This window comes from Triturus cristatus, chromosome 4_1 (assembly GCF_964204655.1).
Source record: "Triturus cristatus chromosome 4_1, aTriCri1.1, whole genome shotgun sequence".
In the NCBI taxonomy this organism is placed as follows: Eukaryota; Metazoa; Chordata; class Amphibia; order Caudata; family Salamandridae; genus Triturus; species Triturus cristatus.
The window spans coordinates 750,441,196-750,461,334 of record NC_140585.1 but is presented as its reverse complement, the minus strand read 5'-3'; the positions used below and the strand labels follow the sequence as shown (position 1 = coordinate 750,461,334).

At 44.7% G+C, this 20,139-nt stretch overlaps 1 protein-coding gene across 2 annotated transcripts in view; it reads left to right on the top strand.

Moving 5' to 3' along the window:
* The window catches only part of CHPT1 (choline phosphotransferase 1), a 302,601-nt gene that overhangs the window by 174,773 nt on the left and 107,689 nt on the right, over positions 1 to 20,139 (top strand). For both annotated transcript variants that reach the window (XM_085653266.1, XM_085653267.1), the window contains exon 7: positions 4,772 to 4,897. In XM_085653266.1, the coding sequence (XP_085509392.1) occupies positions 4,772 to 4,897 (126 nt within the window). The remainder of the gene's footprint in view (positions 1 to 4,771; positions 4,898 to 20,139) is intronic.

Genomic DNA, 20,139 nt, shown 5'->3' with positions numbered 1-20,139 from the left:
GGTTATCCCACCACAGGCACTCCGTTCCAGTGTGGAACTTTAACAAAGTGTTCACTAGACTAATGGGTCCTCTTTTTGAATCAATTGATACTTACTCATTGCATTTTCTTTCTTGGAAGGCGGTTTTCCTTGCGGCCATTACCTCCCTTGTGTCAGTGAGATACACGCTCTCACCTTAGAAGAGCCTTTCTTTCAGGTGTGCCAACCCCTAAATCAGGCCCTAAGTCTGCTCCCAGCATGCTGGAGCATGAAAAATGCTTCCGCCCCCTGGGAGCGGACCGTTCATCTGTTTCACAGTGGACAATTGCTCCTGCTTGCAGGGAGCAGCATTTTTAGTTGTTCCCTGCTGGTGGAAGTAATGCCAGCTGCCGGTGGAGGCAGAGAACCGGCTGGAACCACTGGGGCATTGGGGCTCCCCTCATGGCCTCTAACAAAGAAGAGGGTGCCCTGGGCGGGCTCCAGGACACCCACCATATACTGGCCAGGTGCCGGGGGATAGTGGTTCTGGGGGGAATAGTGGCCAGGGGAGGGGGCTTTGTGACCCCCCTCCCCATCCAGACAGTGGCCAGGCCCCGGGAGAAGGGCTCCATTATTATTAAAAGATTAGTCCCCAGGGATGGGGTCCTTGGGACCAATATTGCCTGCAGTAGGGGGGCTATGTGCCCCCCTTTACCCTTATAAATAAGGCTGGACCCCTGGAGATGTGATCCCCGGGCCAGAAATCGGCCAGGGGAGGGGGGCTGGATGCTCACCTCCCATTTACAATAAGGCCGGTTCTCTGTGAGATGGGGTCCCCAGGGGTGAATTATGGCCCGGGGAAGGTCCCTCTTTTAAATATGGCCGTGCCCTGAAAGGTAGGCTCCCAGGGGCCAGAAATCTGGCCCAGAAAAGGGGGCCACCTACCCCCCACCCCCAATCAATTTGGTGGGCCCTGGGGTTTGGGATGCCTTGGGCCGTAATTTGACCTGGGAAGGGGGGCTGTGTGCCCCACTCCCAGCCTGGCTGCCTTTGGGGTGGTTAGCAACAACCCCCCTGCGTTAAAAACAAATAGAAATTCAGTGAAGAAAACAAAGATTACAGGTACATTATAGTTAGGAAATAGAATTGAAAAAACCTTAGAAATTCACTAAAATAACAACGGTTACAGGGAGGTTATAGTTGGATTCAGAATTTACACACACAAAACCATAGAAATTAGAGTTAGTTCTCGCAAGTAACTATAACTCGTACCCTGAGGTAACTATAACTCACACCCTCGCCATGCACTGCTAATTACCAAACATTTTACATCACTGATTACATCTTTTATGAAATAATTACTAATATCACAGCAGCATTTGCAGTAAAATTATTGATGCAAAATTGTGCATTGCGGGGCGTAAGTTGTAGTTACCTTAGGGCACGAGTAGCTGGCAATTTGTCGTCTCTGCGGAGAAGGAGAGGAGGACATAGTGCACATCATACCTATATGCAGGGAATTAATGCAGGAGCGTCGGTCACTCCTTAGATCATTCTTCAATAAGAAACAAGTACGGTCTTGTAGGTAAGCTTTGCTAGTAAGTTTCTCTGGCGAAGATATTCAACTAAGGTGTTGCCTGGTGAAATTCTTAACTGCTGCTGAACTCAGACTAAAAAAGATACAACCGGATTACCTGAGAAGTGGCATTGGAGCTGGGTTGGAACAGGCTCGCTGACCCACTACGCAAAAGTCTCTGACAGCGCCTTCATTACACCAAGTACTAAGCACTCTTGCACACCCAAGCCTTGAAGAAAAACATTATCGGGCTAACCTCGGCCACTTTGTATTGAGCCAAAAAAGTCGTTGCTGCACCATGCACTTTAACTTGTATTCAATCGTCTCCCTCATTTTGCTGCTAAGACTCTGATCAGGGAGGTTACCTTACATTCTTATTTGCTGCCAAACCTTTGCTCACAAAAAAAAAAGAAGAATCTGGACTGTGGCCCACCAAGGCTGGGGGACTCTCTCTTCGCAATTTTTACTGTGTTCTTAAATGTGGCTACTAGCCTTTTAAGTTGAAGTTTTACAGTTTTATAAGAGATGGTCGTTTTTGTAAAGGTTTTAATTAACTGTAACTTAAATATATTACTTACTTACTACTTACTTAGGGCACAAGTAGGTACGTCGAGAAAGTTTGTCACTCTGCAAACTGGGTTGTGGTTCTAAAATGTTTGGGAAGCACTGTTCTATAAACGTTAGGAAGCACTAGTCTAAAGAGGACTCGTATACAATTCATATACATAAGCTTCAGCTGCAGCATTTTGCCATGGTTTGAGGAAAGACCTGAAAGACGTGCAGTTTTTAGTGGCTAATCGATCAACTATCACTCATATGTTAATAAATCTAGTTTTACAAATAAACAGTCAGCAAAAAGAACCCCGACTGGAAAGAAGAATGATGTCACACCATTGGATCTCAAGCTTCTGTGGAATTCTCTTCAGCGACAACTTGGGAAAAACTGATGTAAATTAGGAAGGTGCACAAGTCCCTATCACAGGAAGAAAAGAATAGGGGGAAGGGTGTATGGTTGGAAAGCAGGAGACTTTGTAAGGAAGTGCCTTCAGATGAAGGGAAACAAGAATGTCCGACTTTAATTGGCAGACCAGAGCCGGGCAATTCAAATATCCAAGTGTCTGCTGAAAGTAGAGCCCATTTTTGCTGTATGGCACATTAGAAACGTTATCAGGACCTCTTGATTGTTGGGCATTATTGAATTCAGGGGCTGCAGGTTGTTTCTTGGACAAAGTTCATGATATACCCACTTGAAGGAAGAAGAAGCCCAAACCCACCAAAAGGAATGTATGGCACTCTCTTAACATCAGGAAAGTTCTGTGAAGAAACCAAGACTTTGGTAATGGCATCAGACTTGGGTGATTGCATATTATTCCAAGAAAGCCATGGCAGTGCCAACACAACCCCTTGGTGGACTGGATCTCATATAGTGTACAGGTCACTTAGAATTAATGCAAGGATTATTGTTTCCCAAAAGGTCTTGTATCAATTCTGAATGCAATAGAAGAGAAAAGCAAAACCCCAAAAGTCTACTCTGACTTCCAAGGTGTGTTCAGTGAAAAAAGTGCTGACACCTTACCTCCCCAGAGGTGATATAATTGCTCCGTGAGGGAATTTTAGATAGAAAGATCCCACGCAGGAAGAACATCCTAATGCGACTTTAGGCATAGGTTTCATTAGACATTCTTCTTCCCCCAACAGGGGCCCCTATATTTTTGCTTCAAAAGCAAATAGTGATTTGAGACCATGTGTGGACGTTTGAAATCTGAATGCTATCAGTGTGAGGCACTGATACCCATTACTATTGATCTCTGTCTTATTGGACCAGGCTCGCTCTGCCAAAGTATTCAATAAAGTAGGCTTAGGAGGGGCTTGTAATATGACCAGGGGGTAATATGAAGCTTTCAATACTAGATGCACACACTTCGATCATCTAGTTATGCCATTTTGCGTGTACATGACTCTTGCCTTTTTTCAATGCTTAGGTTATTTCATCTTCCTGGAAATATGAGATACATGTGTTGTTGTATATATACATGATATTGTGATCCCTTCTTAGGTTTTTGAAGAGCATAGGCATAATGTTTCAGAGGTTATAGGTAGACTACGAGCCCAATCTTACTATTCCAAATTAGACAAATACATCTTTGAGACACTATCTTTGGCATTTTTAAGCTTCATACTGTCAAACCAAGGAATTAATATGTATCCCCACAATATTTTAGTAGTGGTAGAATGGCCCTAGCCACACATGAAGATTTCTGTTTACAAAAGAAATCTTCACTCGTTGCAGCACTTTTTCTATACCCTTGCTTCACTTTGTTAAACCTGGGTATTGAAAGTTCTTCCAACATCTTTCTAATGTTGTTGTCATTCTGTTGGATCACTGGGATATTGGTAAACAAAAGTAACTGTTCAACTGTAGTAAGCTGTTTAGACTAAACCATCTATAGGTGATGAAGATTTCACTGATAAATTGTGCCATTGACACGTGTGCCTTCTGGCAAGAAAGCCTTTGGTCATTGTCCAAAGACACAGAGGCCCGTATTTTGGTGTTTCTTTCATGAAACGTTTGCTAATATATTTAAACTAGTGGCCATGTTACATTAGCACAAATATATATTAATTATTTTTAAATGTGCACATTTACTGTGGTACTCCTCAATCTTTGTTTTATAAAATTGCCTCCGAAGTTTCTTAAAGAGAGTATTATCAGTGTATAAAAGTTTAAATTGACATAAATATGCACGGACATTTTCAGAATAATTGTCAAAATGTAGAGCATGTCATTTCTACCACCACCTGAAAGATAAAAATTAAATATGAAGTTAGTCATGGTGCATAAGCACTTTATGGAAACAGTTTATTAAGAGTGAGATAATTATGTAGAATAATGAATTGCGTACTTGTACTTGGAGTGTGAGTGAGCATTATTGCCGTTCTATTTTAAATTCATACACAATTGAAAATGCGAGGCTTAGAGGATCAGACATTATTCAAGATCACACAGTCAAAGATATTTATCTGTAGGTAAAGTCTTAGTTTGCTTCTTAGTTCCTTCAATAAAATCTATTGTGTTTAAATGAGCTGAACTGAGTGAGGAATTTGCTTTCTAAAAAATAAATGTTCTCATTGAAATTACTAATTGCAAACTTGCATAAATAAAGCAACAGCAGTTAAAATTGTTAGAAGACAGTCCTTTATATCCATTTTAAAACTTATGTTGATCATGCTTTTCAGGTGGCTCACATGACAAAAAGTGAAATATATCTCCAGGATACAGCATTCATTGGGCCAGGACTTCTGTTTCTGGACCAGTACTTCAATGGTTTTATCAATGAGTATATTGTTCTGTGGGTGGCACTGGTAAGCCTTGTACACTTTTCTTTCATGTTCATAGTTTACCAAATGTTGTATCAATGCTGATATATGTTTATGGACTATGTGCATTTGTTACAAATTTAGGAGGTCTGATTATCTGCTTTGTGAAGCAGTAGCAAGCAGCTTCCACTTCTCAAATTGATAAAACTTTGAAAATGGTTATACACTCTTAGCAGCAGTGTACTTTTTCCAGTTTAACAATTTTGTTGAGGTTTTCCTTCAGTTGCCAGCTTCAAAAAGGTCGGTATAATTGTAAGATAATATTAGTAACGTGAAAAACCAATGTAATTTTGGTAAGTAAATAACGAAATTTAAACGTGTATAAAAAGTATTCCCAAAGTGTTTAATAAACAAAATAATTAAAATATACAATATGAAGAGTTTACAACCATTACCACAGAAAGATGCTCTTGAAGAAAGAACATAAACAAAGAATGAAAAAGAGAGAAAGGTAGAAAAAACAGTAAAGGAAAAGAGGAAACTGGATCAAACTTAAAGTCTTTATTGAAAGAAAGTTAATAGAAATGTATCCAATGCAAATATGAAAGGGAGAAATTATGAACTAAATATTTCATGGATGATTAAAAACATGGTCCTTGAGACAATAAGGGTTGAAGACTAGATTTTAATTTTAAACCATGGTAAATGGCAGTCAATTTCAAGTCTTTATTGCGATTTTCATCATTAAAGACAACAAATACAGTAAAACAATTGTGAAAGAAAAAACAAAAATAGAAATAAACAATAATGGACCAGGATCACATCATAAACTGCAGGGATTACATACACAGCAGCGGTGATACAAATAAATATTGAATTAAGATGGCCAGTAATCAATAAAATAACAATGTAATAAATATTTCATATTAAAATGCATCAATAATAAAATAACCATATTATCAAATGAGGCATAATTTGTGTGCGCGTATAATCCAAAACCAGTGGAGAAATGTTGCTACAGCAATAGTCACAGATTGTGAGGTGTTGGTTTTGAGACACCGCAAAGCCTCAACACCCGTCTTTAGACCTAATAGTAAACAGATTGGTTTCAGCCAAACCCGCCTAGGAATTCTATACTCCGGACAAATAAATAGGACGTGCGCGATACTTTCCCTTTGAGCAATACAAAAAGGGCAATCCGGTTTAAGGCCTAATCGCCATTTGGCTACAAAGCAATTGATAGGAAGAGTTCCCACCCTAAATTGATGATATCGCTTCCTATCTTCTACAACTGTAATGCAGTCCCAGTAGTTTTAAAAAAAGGGACTATCCTTTTGGTCCAAAAAATCCGAAGTTAGAGACGGGCCAACGCTTGAGCCAAATCTGCTTTCCGTAACTACTCGCCAATAAAATTCTTTTAGAATTTTTTTTGGGGGAAAAATGTGTAATGTAGGTTCATCCCATAAACTTACTAGGCCCATAGCTCGATAAAGTAACCTGACCTCACTCATCCAAGCAATCTTGTGTGCCTTATCAACCCCCCCTAACGTCCAATAATGCCCGACCATACTCAGAGAGTTCGGGAGTCACCCAGAGCCGCCTTCAGTAGGCCACTGGACGATAACGTGCGGTATCCTCTAAAAACAAGACCCCCAAATCATAGTAAAGGGATATAAGGGGGGTGGATACTGGGAGGCCAGTAATAATACGCAAAAACTTGCTTTGGGCCCGAGTTAATTGGGTAAGATTACTATGACCCCACAGTTCTGCCCCATAAAGAATTGCCAAGCTTATCTTGGCATCGTATATTTTGAGGGCTGGTAGGATAGGTCTAGTGTGAGACAGGTGGAGCTCTTTGGTTAATGCACCCGTTAGTTGGGCATGCTTAGTTAATACTTGATCTATATGCGGTTTCCAGTTTAGCTTCGACGCAGGAGTGATACCCAGGTATGAAAAAACCTCAGTCTGATCTAATTTAACTTTATTCATAAACACTGTCCCTCTGACGTGTTTGGATTTGTGCAAGACCGTGAATTTAGTTTTGGTTACATTTACAATAAGCCCATGATCCTTGCAGAAAACTTCAAACACGTCAATAGCTTTTTGAAGGCCTTGTTGAGTTTTAGAAATTAATAATGTATCATCTGCAAACATCAACAGGGGGATCAACTTGCCATCCAACTTGGGGGCATCAGTGGGAGTATCCTTAAAATAGTTGATCACCCCGTTGATGTATAAGGAAAATAAAGTCGGAGCTAAAACGCACCCTTGGCGAACACCCCTGGCAATTGGAAATTTATCTGTGACATTACCCGATTGATTCCATCTGACTTGGGCAAAATTATCCTCATGTAATTTCATTAAAAAGTTTAAAATATCTAGGGGCATGCCTTGATCTTTAAAAACTGACCACATTTTTGCTCGAGGGACTAAATCAAAAGCTGATTTAAGATCAACAAAGGCTGCAAAAAGCAAACCCTCACCCAATAAGACCACCCGCCAGTAAATTAACAAAAACCTAAGTACCTGATCTATGGTACTTGTATGACTGCGAAAACCGGCCTGGAGAGGTGAAAGAACTTCCTCCTCTTCGATCCATCCTTGAATCCTTTGTAAAAACAAGCCTAGCTATCACCTTCTGTATGCAGTCAATCAGGCTTATAGGTCTGTAGTTGCCTGGATCAGAACGTTCACCCTTCTTGAAGATCGGAATGATCTGAGCTCCCTTCCAGGTGTAAGGTATGGGTGTGCCTTTGGATATGCAATTTGCTAGGCACAAGATGTACGGTGCCCATAATTTCTTGTCATGCATAAACAAGTCAGCCGGGACCGAGTCTAAACCAGGCGCTCTACCTTTGGGGAGGGATTTCAGCACCTTATTCACCTCATTTAGAGTGAAAACCAGAGGAACTACATCCTTAGTTAAGGAAGTAGTTCATAGACAACAGTCCTCTGGTACTTCATTAGACGCAAACTGAGATGCATAATGTGAAACCCACAGATTGGATGGCACAAAATTAGTGGGTTCTTCTCTCTTTGAACCCCTTCCCCACCTAATCAGGTCCCAAAAGGAACACATTGAACGTTCTTTGCTGGCAAAGTGGAGGTCCCTCCAGTATTCCTGGTCCCATGCTCGTTTAGCTTCATATTGTGCTTTTTTGTAAGATGCACGAGCATTCCTGATGCAAACAATATCTTTAGTTTTTACAGCATCTGACAGGGACTGATATGCAATCCTACAGGATTTCCCATACCACTGATTCTCCTTTCTGGTTGGTCTATTGGGTCTAGCATGGGTCTGCTTTGTAAAGAAGACACTGAGTTGATTAAAAAATTGAGTATGGATAATATTTATATTACCCAAATCTTCCTCCTGAGCAATAGAATTTTGTAAGGCATTTGTAGCCTCGATGGTTAAATTCCTAATGGTTAAAATCTGCCTCTCATTCCCCAAACAATTAGCCCACTTAACGCGCCTTGAGTCATTGGTTATAACAACTTCAGCCTTCCTAAGAGGAGACTCCTGGCATTTGGTTTTAGATAATTGGAAGGAAAGTAGTAGGGGGTCATGATCGCTCTCTACTCTTGCCACCACTTCCATATCCTTAATTCTAGACCAATGTTCTTTGTTAGTGAGTATATAATCAATGCGACTTTTACGAAGGCCATTGTTAAACGTAAAGGCCCCTTGCTTATCGGAAGCTGATCTACCATTTATTGCACGGAGCCCTTGACCAATACAAAAAACCTTAAGCTGTAGTGCAGCCTCCGTCCACTTCTTAATTGGTGATAGTGTCAAGTGAGGAATATTCCAGGCACTATCCTCATCATACGTGAGGTCAATGTCATTAGTGTCCAGGGGTTCGAAGCAACAGTTAATATCACCCGCTACTATGACATAACCATTTCTGCAGTACATGTCCAGAAGCTCGTCCAACTCCTCCACAGTCCTTGATGTTTTGCCCCCGGGGAGCCCTCGGGCATAAACGTTAAAAACATAAAGGTTTTTTTGACCGGGGCACTGGACAAGTACAAGCAAAATATCATTACTTTTGGAATCCAGTTGGGTCAAATTGTATCCACTGTCCTGTTTGATCCACGTTAAAAGACCCCCCTTAGCCCTTCCATGGAGACTGGGAACAGCAGGAACATAGAAGCTAAGGTAGCCAGGTCTATAATCCAGGTTGGTCGACCATGTTTCCTGCAATAGTATAAAATCCCTATTATCAAGAAAATTGGACCAATCAGTGGATGCAACCTTATTCCTAAGCCCTGCCACATGGCAGTCATAAAATCTCCTTTATTGAGATTTTGTGTGAAAAAGCAAGCATTCTATCTGTTCTGTGATCTGTACAGATACAATTCCAGTAGGTTAGATAGACCACTTTAGAAAAGTCCTATTAACATTAGGTGATTTGCTCAATAACAATGGATAAAGGAGATCCAGTGTTCTAGTATAGAACCGAAAAATACATTTGGGAAAGCGAGAGGCAAATGTAAGAATAGCATTAGAGCTGTGGATTCACTTATTGATGAAAAATGGCAAAAGGCCTGGATGGCATAATGAGAACTGGCTATAGCAACCCAGTTACTGATAATCCACCTCAAATGTTTTCACCAAGCATACTTTACTAAACAAACTATGGTGCTTTGGACAGATTAACTCCTCTAAATGCCTACGATGTGGTGAACATCCAAGAGATGTCCTTCCCGCAGTATTGCAGAATTAGACCCTTCTGGGAGTAGCGGCTACGAGATGGGTACTAAATGAAGATCCCAAATTAATCCTGCTACAAATATCCTCTGACCTAGATACAAATCGACACAAGTTAGCACTATTTAATATTGTTGTATGGACGAAGGGTATGGGTCACTGCACAACCATGGAGAGCCTCATTTATAAATTATCTGAATACCCTCAAAAGCGCACTAAAATATGGGGAGACTGGATTAAGCACTAGATATCAAAAGGGATGGTGACATCTCAGCATATCAGATCTAGTCTTTCACCGAGTTAGCAAAATGCTCCCTTTAATTTGTGTGTTTTAATGCTATTTTAATACTTTAAATGTCATTTGATTACTACATGCAAATAACCTAGTTACATTAAGAAAAATAAATATATATAATTAAGGCTTACATTTTTGCTAATCTTTAAAGATAAATACAAACTCAGAGCTAGGTTCTAGAAACTGTCAACTTTATCACAAGAACACAGCATATGACAGAGGTCCCCTTTGTTTTCATGACCAACATAAATCATATGCAGCATTAGAAATGTTATGTAACTTAACTAATTTATACGCTATGAATGGAAAGTAAGTGATTGTGGTGGCTTTGGAAGCTCTATACATCTTAGCCTGTACTTCATTCCACAAATCAGTAGACTGGCATACTGATAAGATCGCCTCCTTCTGCATTTCAGTTGGAGATTAAGGAGCTTATTTAGGGTTTTTGGGAGCTGGAGGAACACAGTCATATAGCGTTTCTCCATAATGGTATTCTGCTCGCATCGCCTAAACTGCAGTTTCTCTACACCATTTAGAGCCAGGAAAACCACTGGCAGAACCTTTGCTGGCAGTTACCCTTGACCCAGCAGTCGGTCAACTAAAAGACCCCTGGGTCAGAGTAACGGCCATTCAACCCTATTAAGAGTGGAAAGCTGTCACTTATTTCCCCTGCCCGTGTTCAAAATACGAGCAGGGAAAATGATTAATGGCCCTATGTACTGAGTGAAAGCTCCCTGCAGGTGGGGGGGGTGGTCATTGTTTTTTTTGTTTTCAAGAAACAAACTCACAATTTATCGATTTTTTTTTTTTTTTTTTTTTTTTTTTTTTAATTTATTTTTTATATATATATTTTGTTTTTGTTTTTTTTAAACAAAAATGTTTGCAGAGGGAGTACTTTAAACATGGCATTTGATGAGCGCGGAAAGCAGAGATCATAACATCCACTCCCCCTGGTGAAGACGGCAAGGCATTACCACACTGAACCTATCAGCATGATAAAAAAAATCCAAACTGAGTAGACATAAGAGAAAACCATGTAAGCAAATATTTGAGGTGTGCAACCTTTTAGCCTAGTATGCATCACAACTTAAAGAACATAAGAGAAGAACTAACAAAGCATACTCATCATATAAGCAGTGATTGATTCAAACAGTTTACAGGGAGAGTAGACACCTGCAGTTGCTTCTCAGGGGGATAATCCTCACCTCCGTGTCCTTAACCTCTTCGCTGCGGCGCAAATTCCGCCGCAGCGCTCCCGCAGTGCTGACATTCCGATCGCGGGCGTGGTCATGACGTCTCCCGGCCGTCGTCCGCACACGCCCATCGTGACTCATGACGGCCGGGAGACGTCATGAGCACGGAAGAGGTTAATAATACTGAATCTTCTCTTCACAACAGCTAGGAATGTTTACATTGTACCTTAGGACCAAAGGCCCATATTATGCTTGTTTAAAGCGTACTGATTACAAATGTTGCCGCCCTCATCACAGGTTTTAAGTAAAACTTTTTAAAAGTGGATTCCAATGACCAGTTGGCTGCCCATAAAATTTCCTTTAAGCCCCCACTATCAAAAAAGCTTTAAGAACCATGACTCCTCTTACTGAATGAGCACCAAATCTGTAGTAACGATGCCTGCTTCTGAAATCATCCAATCATACCCACATGGCAATGAGGGAGAAAAACGTAAACAATTTCTTTAATGCAATCAGTGATTGTATTGAACCCACAGGATGAATATGCTCTGTTGAATCTTCATGAGGTCTGATGGAGCGAACCACACACAGCTTTGGGTGATCTTGGAAAGCCGGAATATGAACTGACCTAATATTGGTTTTGGTGGTTTGAGACACCATGAAGGTGACACCATCAGGAGTGAAAAAAGAACATCTGACTCTTTAACATGAAACTAAGCAGATAAGCATTGCAAGCTTACATGTTGGCTCGTTCCTAGACAAAAACCTGTCTTGCAGAACTCCCAAGTAACGTAATATCACGTTAGCATCCCAGAGTTGTGAATACCTATACTCTGGGGGTCTTGACAGCCTAATCCCTCTGAGGAAAGACAAACCAGGTGGGTTCCCCTTAAGTGGCTCATGACCTGCTGAAATCGCAGAGCTGAACGTGTTTCTTGTAAGAAATCTTGTGACAAATCCAACAGATTTTCAAAATATGCACTACATCTGCGCCCAAGGGATCCAAATTTTGTATCAGACACCAACGGGAACAACTAGAACAGACACTCTGCCTAAGAATTTCTTTGTATAGTGCAATAAGTCACTCATATGTACACAACAGTCCTAGATGTGGTACCTTTCACATTAGAATCATAAAGACCTTGCGAATTAAGGGTATCTTGTTTCTTTAATTTTTATTCAACATAGTAAAAAAGACATATCAGACAAAAATAGTTCACAAAAAATTACACACATCCTGAGCTGCGCACGTACACTCTTACAAACAAACAAGCAGACACAGACATACTCAAACATTCCATCACAATTATATTACATAAAAATGTGCCAAATACAGTCTCGTGGTACAGACACAAGGTTAACATCAACATAAGAACATCAAACATAGTATGCTGATACATAACATCCAAAGTTGGTTGTTTGTCATAATACAGCACTAGTTCAGTCCATATTGAGATTGGTTCTCCAAGGAAACAATTGCAAACCAAGGGAGTACAGTTACTCCAGCGCCGACGCGCGTTTCGGTGTCAGACCCTAATTCGGGTCACACCTTCTTCAGTGCGACAAAGTCGTGTGCAAGCAGAGGAGAAAGGCCTACAAAGACAAATGTACAATATAAACATTGACATATGTTATGTATAAGATCGAAGGAAGATAGGGTGCAAATGTTTACTACATCCCTATATATTCTTAAAAGGTAACAGAAGTGTACCCATCAGATGGACTAGAACTCAAGGATTTCTAAATAATATACATCAAATCCGGGGGAGCAGCACACTGAGTAGGAAATAAAAGAAAATACGTGGAAAAAAGTGCACCAACTAGAGATAAGCTCAATTTAAGGATGCCAGTGAGACCACTGGCGGGTTTAAGAGAAAAATGGTCACCGAAGAAAAGGCACCGCCGTGACTGATAGCTGTGTGTATCACAAGAATATTTAAAAACTGTCCATGACAATCAGAGGAAACCCAATAGTAATAGATGTGCCAGAAAATTGAAACCACGAAAGAGAGAAAGAATTAGCCAGCGTGGAAAAGAATGGCTAAGAAGACGCCAAGGTATACTATACCTGGGTTATAATGCCAGGACGGCAGTCAGAGTCACAAAGAGACATGTGATACAAGTGATACATAAAAATATATGGACATAGACTTCAAACGTGCAGTCAACACGGTGGATATAATCTAAAAGGATACATAAAAGATAAGAAAACAAAATATAAATTAAAAGAATAGATAATCATAATAACACACTTACAGACAGTTAAGATATCCCAAGATGAAGTGAGAAAACAAAATTGGAAGATCAGAGCTTACCCAGAAATTGGAGGGTCTAAACGTATCTTCAAGATGCCAGAACCTCCCCATAGGGGAGATATTTAAACAATGCGGGACTGGATAGCGAGGTCCCAGAATTAGTGGCCAAAAAAGGCTAAAGAATAAAGGAAATAAATGTAACTAAATAAAGAAACCGAATCCATGGAGGAAGTCATAAATAAAGACATCTGGCAACGTACAATCTGAGACTATATCTCGCAACAGAGATAATACGCGCTAAAGGAGAGGAGCTACTGAAAGAATCCACCGAACTTTTGAGGATTCGAAAATGAGGGCATGTTCGGGACCCGGGAGTAAATAGCTCTGATGTGGCAGAATAAAAGGAGGTATGGCCCCAAGTGTGGAGAATACTAAAGGTAGCAAATAGGTCGTAGGCAGACGCGGCAAACTTGGCGATAGTGCAGACTGCCACATTTTGTAATACACAAGACAAAATTGGCAAAAGGTTCACACAGCGCAGACCGGGGCACTGGTAAGGAACTATATTAAACATCCCGGTATATACAGGGTAAACCTTCAATGTGGGCCAGAGTGGATACAACAAAAGCGTCTACAGGGGGTTATCATACCTTCAATGTGATGGATTCGGGTCCAGTATAACCTCTGGGTGGGCACCAATCTCACACCTGGGACGCCAGGAACTCCACAGATAGCGTATCCATGGCAGAGATTAAATATTTAGCGGGAACAGGGCGGGGGCCGAAAACAACGAAGACGGACAGATGACGGAAGTCTCCCCGGAGGCAAATCAATGGTAATAAAAGAAGGACAACCGATTGGCAGAACAAGGTGAATATATAAGGGCGCCATGATGGGAGTGAAACAAAACAAAATTTGCGATATGTAAAAATAAATAAAACAAGAAAACTGAAGGTAGGGACAAACACCCTTACAGTTTAGTACAAGACCAGAAAGGGAAGGTAGAACCAACACTGCTCAGTAGGGGAAGTGGACAGAAATTCAAGGGTTACAAGCGACGGGGACATAAGTAAGTAAGTGAAAATGTCCACACAGACTCGCATAGGCAGACAACGACACCAACTGGACCAACTGCGCCAGGCAGAGCCATACTATTTGATGGTGGAATCTGGCCATGCCTTTCTAATGAGGCCCAAAGCCGTTTCTGATAGGCCTGGTATACCCCAGAATCTCCTTTAATCCGCCATGCCATTAGTTTGAGCGTCCAGCTCACCACCAACGGGTGTAAGTTACCCGTGTCAGAATGTTCAGATTCCGGAGAAATAGGACTGGAGAATCCATAGAAAGTTCCGGAAGAATTGGAAACCACATTTGAGATCGCCAATCCCAGTGTCACCAGAACCAAAGATGCCATCTGCCTTCTGACCTGTGCCATCAACCTGGCTTTTTTAGCGAATAGGAGAAAGAAATATACCATGAGGTGACCCCAGACCCTGCATAAAACCAACCATTGTCAATGCTAGAGGGTCCAACTTCCAACTGAAGGACCAGGGCTGTTGATAATTGAGACCAGACGCAAAGAGGCCTACATGGCAAGGATCGCTCTTGTTCATGATCATCTAGAATATGGTTGGGTCAAGATTCCTGGCACTGTAATCCTTCAAGTGTCTTGGATTCCAGTCCGCTATGATGATGTGTTTGCCCGGTAAGTATTTTGCAGTGACCTAAATCTTTGGTCCAAGCAGAAGTGCCAAAAGTCTTAGGTGAGGTCCACCAAAACCAGTGATCTTGTTCCACCGAGATATATTGAGTCACAGATATATTGTCGATCTTTAGAAGTATGAAGCATGGCATTCGATCTCTTGTGCGAACACACTGCGAAGGATCCTGCAAGCAGTTCTAATCAGTTAAAGTGCAACCTGCTTTCCTGCTGCGACCTAGGGCCTCTGGCAGGGACTTCTCTGCAACAGGCCCCCCCCCCCCCCCCAGCCCGACAGGCTCCATCTGATTTTTTTCACCATGTCCGAAGCTGAACTGAAGATGGCCTTGCTGTTATATCAATCAATCAAGATACTTATAAAGCGCACTACATACACATGAGGGTCTCAAGGCGCTGGGCGGAGGAGGGGGTGCTGCTACTGATCGAAGAGCCAGGCCTTGAGCAGTCTTCTGAAGGCCAGTAGGTCTTGGGTCTGCTGTAGGTTGGTGGGGAGGGTGTTCCAGGTCTTGGCGGCGAGGTGGGAGAAGGATCTGCCGCCGCCGGTCGTTCTTCGGATGCGGGGGACTGTGGCGAGGGCGAGGTCGGCGGAGCGGAGCTGGCGGGTGGGGGTGTAGAAGCTGAGACGTCTGTTGAGGTATGCTGAGCCGGTGTTGTGGAGACCTTTGTGTGCGTGGATGAGGAGCTTGAAGGTTATTCCCTGGTTGACGGGGAGCCAGTGCAGGTCTCTCAAGTGGGGTGTGATGTGGCTACGGCAGGGGATGTGTTGCAGTCATCCCAGGAGCTTGGCCGACGCTCCTGCGTAGACGGCGTTTCCGTAGTCCAGTCTGCTGGTGGAGAGGGCCTGGGTGACTGTTCTTCGAGTTTCGATAGGGATCCACTTAAAGATCCTGCGGAGCATTCGGAGAGTGTTGAAGCAGGATGAGGAGATGGCGTTGACCTGTTTAGTCATGGAGCAGGTGGAGTCGAGGATGACCCCTAGGTTGCGTGCGTGGTCGGTGGGTGTTGGGGCGGTTCCCAGTGCGGTCGGCTACCAGGATTCGTCCCAGGCCGAAGGGGTGTTTCCGAGGATGAGGACCTCCGTCTTGTCCAAGTTCAGCTTCAGTCGGCTGTTCCTCATCCATTCGGCGACGGCCTTCATGCCTTCGTGGAGGATCAGCTGAGTGTCGTCAGCATAGGAGATGATGTTGAGGTCGTGCTGTCGGGCGACGTGGGTGAGGGGTGCCATGTAGATGTTGAACAGCGCCGGGCTGAGGGAAGAGCTCTGGGGTACGCCGCAGATGATCTCGGTGGCCCTGGAGCGGAAGGGGGGAGGCGGACCCTCTGGGTTCTGCCAGAGAGGAAGGACGTGGTCCAGTCCAGGGCCTTCTCTCGGATTCCGGCGGCGTGGAGGCGTGTGCGTAGTGTGTTGTGGCAGACCGTGTCGAAGGCGGCTGACAGGTCCAGGAGGATGAGGGCCGCTGTTTCTCCGTTGTCAAGCAGGGACCTGATGTCATCGGTGGCGGCAATGAGGGCGGTTTCGGTGCTGTGGTTGCTGCAGAACCCGGACTGGGATGGGTCCAGGATGCTGTTCTCTTCGAGGTAGCGGGTCAGTTGTTTATTGACGATTTTCACGGTGACCTTCACCGGGAACGGGAGCAGGGAGTTGGGTCGGAAGTTATTGAGGTCCTTGGAGTCTGCCTTGGGTTTCTTGAGTAAGGCGTTGATCTCGGCGTGCTTCCAGCTTTCTGGGAAGGTTGCTGTCTCGAAGGAGATGTTGATTACTTTCCGGAGATGGGGTCCGATGGCTGTGCAGGCCTTGTTGAAGACGTGGTGAGGGCATGGGTCTAGCGGTGATCCGGAGTGGATTGTGTTCATGATCTCGCTGGTGTCCTCGTCGTTGATGCTGGTCCAGGAGAGCAGGCAGTTGGTGTGGGTGGTGGTCGTGGGGGCGGTGGTTGTCGGGGCAGTCGTGGCGTTGAAGCTGTCGTGGATGTCGGCGATCTTGCGGTGGAAGAAGGTGGCCAGCGAGTCGCAGAGGTCTTGCGAGGGCGGGATGTCGTTGGGGTTGGAGCTGGGGTTGGAGAGTTCTTTCACGGTGTTGAAGAGCTCCTTGCTGTTGTGTGCATTGTTATCTAGGCAGTCTTTGAATGGGGCCCTCTTGGCAGTTCTGATGAGTTGAAGGTGCCTGCGTGTGGCGTTCTTGTGGGCTGCGTGGCTGTCCGGTGTTCGTTCGCGAAGCCAGTTCTTCTCCAGTTTTCGGCATAATCGTTTGGAGGCCTAGAGGTATTTGGTGAACCAGGTGGCTTTCTTGCTGGTGTGGCTGTTGGAGGGTGTCTTGAGTGGCGTGAGGGTGTTGGCGCAGTTGTCGATCCATTGTCTGAGGTTGCGAGCGGCAGTGTTTTGGTCGGTGGAGTCGGCAAGTGGGTTCTGGGTGAGGTTGGTGGTTAGCTGGTCTTCGGTGACTTTGCTCCAGCCACGTCGAGGCATCTGTTGGGTGCGGTGCTGCGTGGTGGGCTTCCTGAAGGTGAAGTGGATGCAGTGGCGGTCGGTCCAGTGGGGTGCAGTGGTGTGGTTGAAGGTGACGTGGGGGCTTGTGGTGAAGATTGGGTCGAGCGTGTGGCCAGCGGCATGGGTGGGTGTTGTCACGAGCTGTCTGAGTCCGAGGTTGGCGAGGTTGTCGATCAGGGTTTTGGTGTTGCTGTCGTTGTTGTTCTAGAGGTGGAAGTTCAGGTCCCCGAGGAGGATGTAGTCCGTGGAGATGAGGGCGTGTGTGTTGATGAAGTCGGCGATGGAGTTGCTGAACTGCGGTCGGGGTGGTCTGTAGACGAGGGTTCCTCTGAGGGTGGTGTTGGGGTCAGTGTGGATTTGGAAGTACATGTGTTCGGCTGTGCTGAGGGTGTCTTCGGTGTTGGTCGAGACTCTGAGGTTGTTCCTGTGGACGATGGCGATTCCTCCTCCAACGCCTGCGGGTGATCTTGTAGCCTTCCGGATTGGCTATGGCGATGTCGGGAGCTGAGGTAGGGTTCAGCCAGGTCTCTGACAGGAAGGCGACGTCTGGGGAGGTAGAGTCGAGAAGGTCCCAGAGTTCGACGGCATGGTTGCGGGTGGAGCGGGTGTTGAGAAGAGTGCATCTCAGGTAGTTGAGTTTTTTGGTTGGTGGTTTGGTGGGCCGGATGCTGGTGAAGCTGCAGTTCCGGCAGGTGAAGGGTCCTTGGGTGCGCTTCGGGTGGCCTGGTAGCAGGTGTTTTCTTGTCTGGGGTTGAGTGCGTGGAGGGTGCTGGCATCATAGCGGAGTCGGGCGTTGTGGTGTTTGCGGGCCAGGGGTTCTGGCACTGGGCGCGGTCCAGGCGTGGACGGGTGCAGACGGGCTTGCCTTAGACGCACCTTTGGCGCGGCCGCGCAGCGGCCACCATAAGAAGGGGAGGTGGGAGGGAGGAGCAGCTGGGAGGGGGGAAGGACGAATGGGTGAGCGGGGTGTGGGGATACAGCGGCGGGGAAAGTGGCAGAGAGTGGCAAGCGGGGAGAAACGTTTACAGAAGCGGAAAATACACTACAATAAGGGCGGTCACAGAAGCAAATGGAGCACAATACAAGATACAATACAGATGTAAGACTGGAATGACGAGAGGGCGAGCGGGAGGGCGGGCCGTGGGGGAAGCAGCGGCAGGGAGAGTGGCAATAGCACGTGGGAAGGACGGTCACAAAATACAGGCACAGAATACAATGGAAGACGGTCACTGGCAGATGGGGCACAATGCAAGTACAATACAGAGCAAGTCTAGAGCAGGTGGGGCGGGGCCGCAGGGGAAGCAGCGGCGGGTAGAGTGGCAGTAGCACGCGGTAGGACGGTCACAAAATACAGGCACAGAACACAATAGAAGACGGTCACAAGCAGAAGGGGCACAATGCAAGTACAATATAGAGCAAGTCTAGGGCAGGAAAGCAAACCTATGGCCTACCACTGGCCACCAGGGATGAGGCGCAGGTGGTAGCCTGCGGGTGGAGGCGGGCCTCGATTTCCCTCAGCGGCAGCTGGGCAGATACACGAGCAGAGACACGGGCGCAGTCAGGTGGGGCTGCGCGGCGTGGGGGGCGACCTCCCTGCAGACAGGCCACTTTGTGGCTCATCCACCACTGGAGCTCTGAACTGGCTTTTCCGATAACCAGACTCTAGTCGTGTAATCAAGGCCTTTATGCAAATCAACTGCTTTCAGACGTGGAAGTTCTCTGTATGTGACTGTGAATACCGCTTGAATAGAAGATATTAGAAGCCCTACTATCCTTGCCAGAAATCTGAGTGAAACATGTTCTTTTTTCAGAGACTGTTGCAGTTTTTTCCTGATTAGAGTCTTCTTCTACCTAAATTGTAGGAAACTGCGATGTGGCTAAAAGATTGGGATTGGGAAGTAGGTGTCCTTAAGGTCTGTAATTAACATCCAATTTCCCGAAGGTAGAATGTCTTGCAATAAATGAAGGCTTCCATCTTGGAGTAGCAGTGCCCACCCCCGTTGAACTTTATTTATTTTATCACCGAATTTAGGCCCTTGTTTTGCTTTTTGACTAAGAAAAGAATGCCAAGGAACCCACAAGGGATTAAGAGGCTGTCTGCGTCTAAGAAAACAAGGTGTTCTTGGTCTGTGTCTTTGTACTAGAGTTCTGTCAAACTTTATCTGAAAACCTGATACTGTTTGTCACACCAAGGCATCCCCTATAACTTCCCTCCAGTTGTTATGAAGAAGCAGCCCCATTTCCCGCCCACTTTGGTTGGGAAAATGGGGTACTTCTTAAATGAGGCGCTGCTAGGAGCATTGGCAGCACAGGAAATGGATCCTCTGCCTGCACGTCCTTGACCTCCACCTCTGGTCGGTAAGAAGCCTCCAACTCACTTCAGTCTTGGAACTGGTATTAAAGATCTCCTTGGAACTTATGGGAGTTTGGGTAATAGGGGCGGCTGAAAGAGCTCCCCCTGCCTCTACAAGTTCCGTCAAAACCTGTTTTCTGAAAGCCCTCTCCATAGATTGTTGGGCTTTGTCCAATGAGGAAAAGATGGTATTGAATTTACCAAGTTCTTTCATGAAAGGCTTTTTGAAGAGGTCGCCATCCATCACTGCCCAGCCTCCGAAGTGGCTAG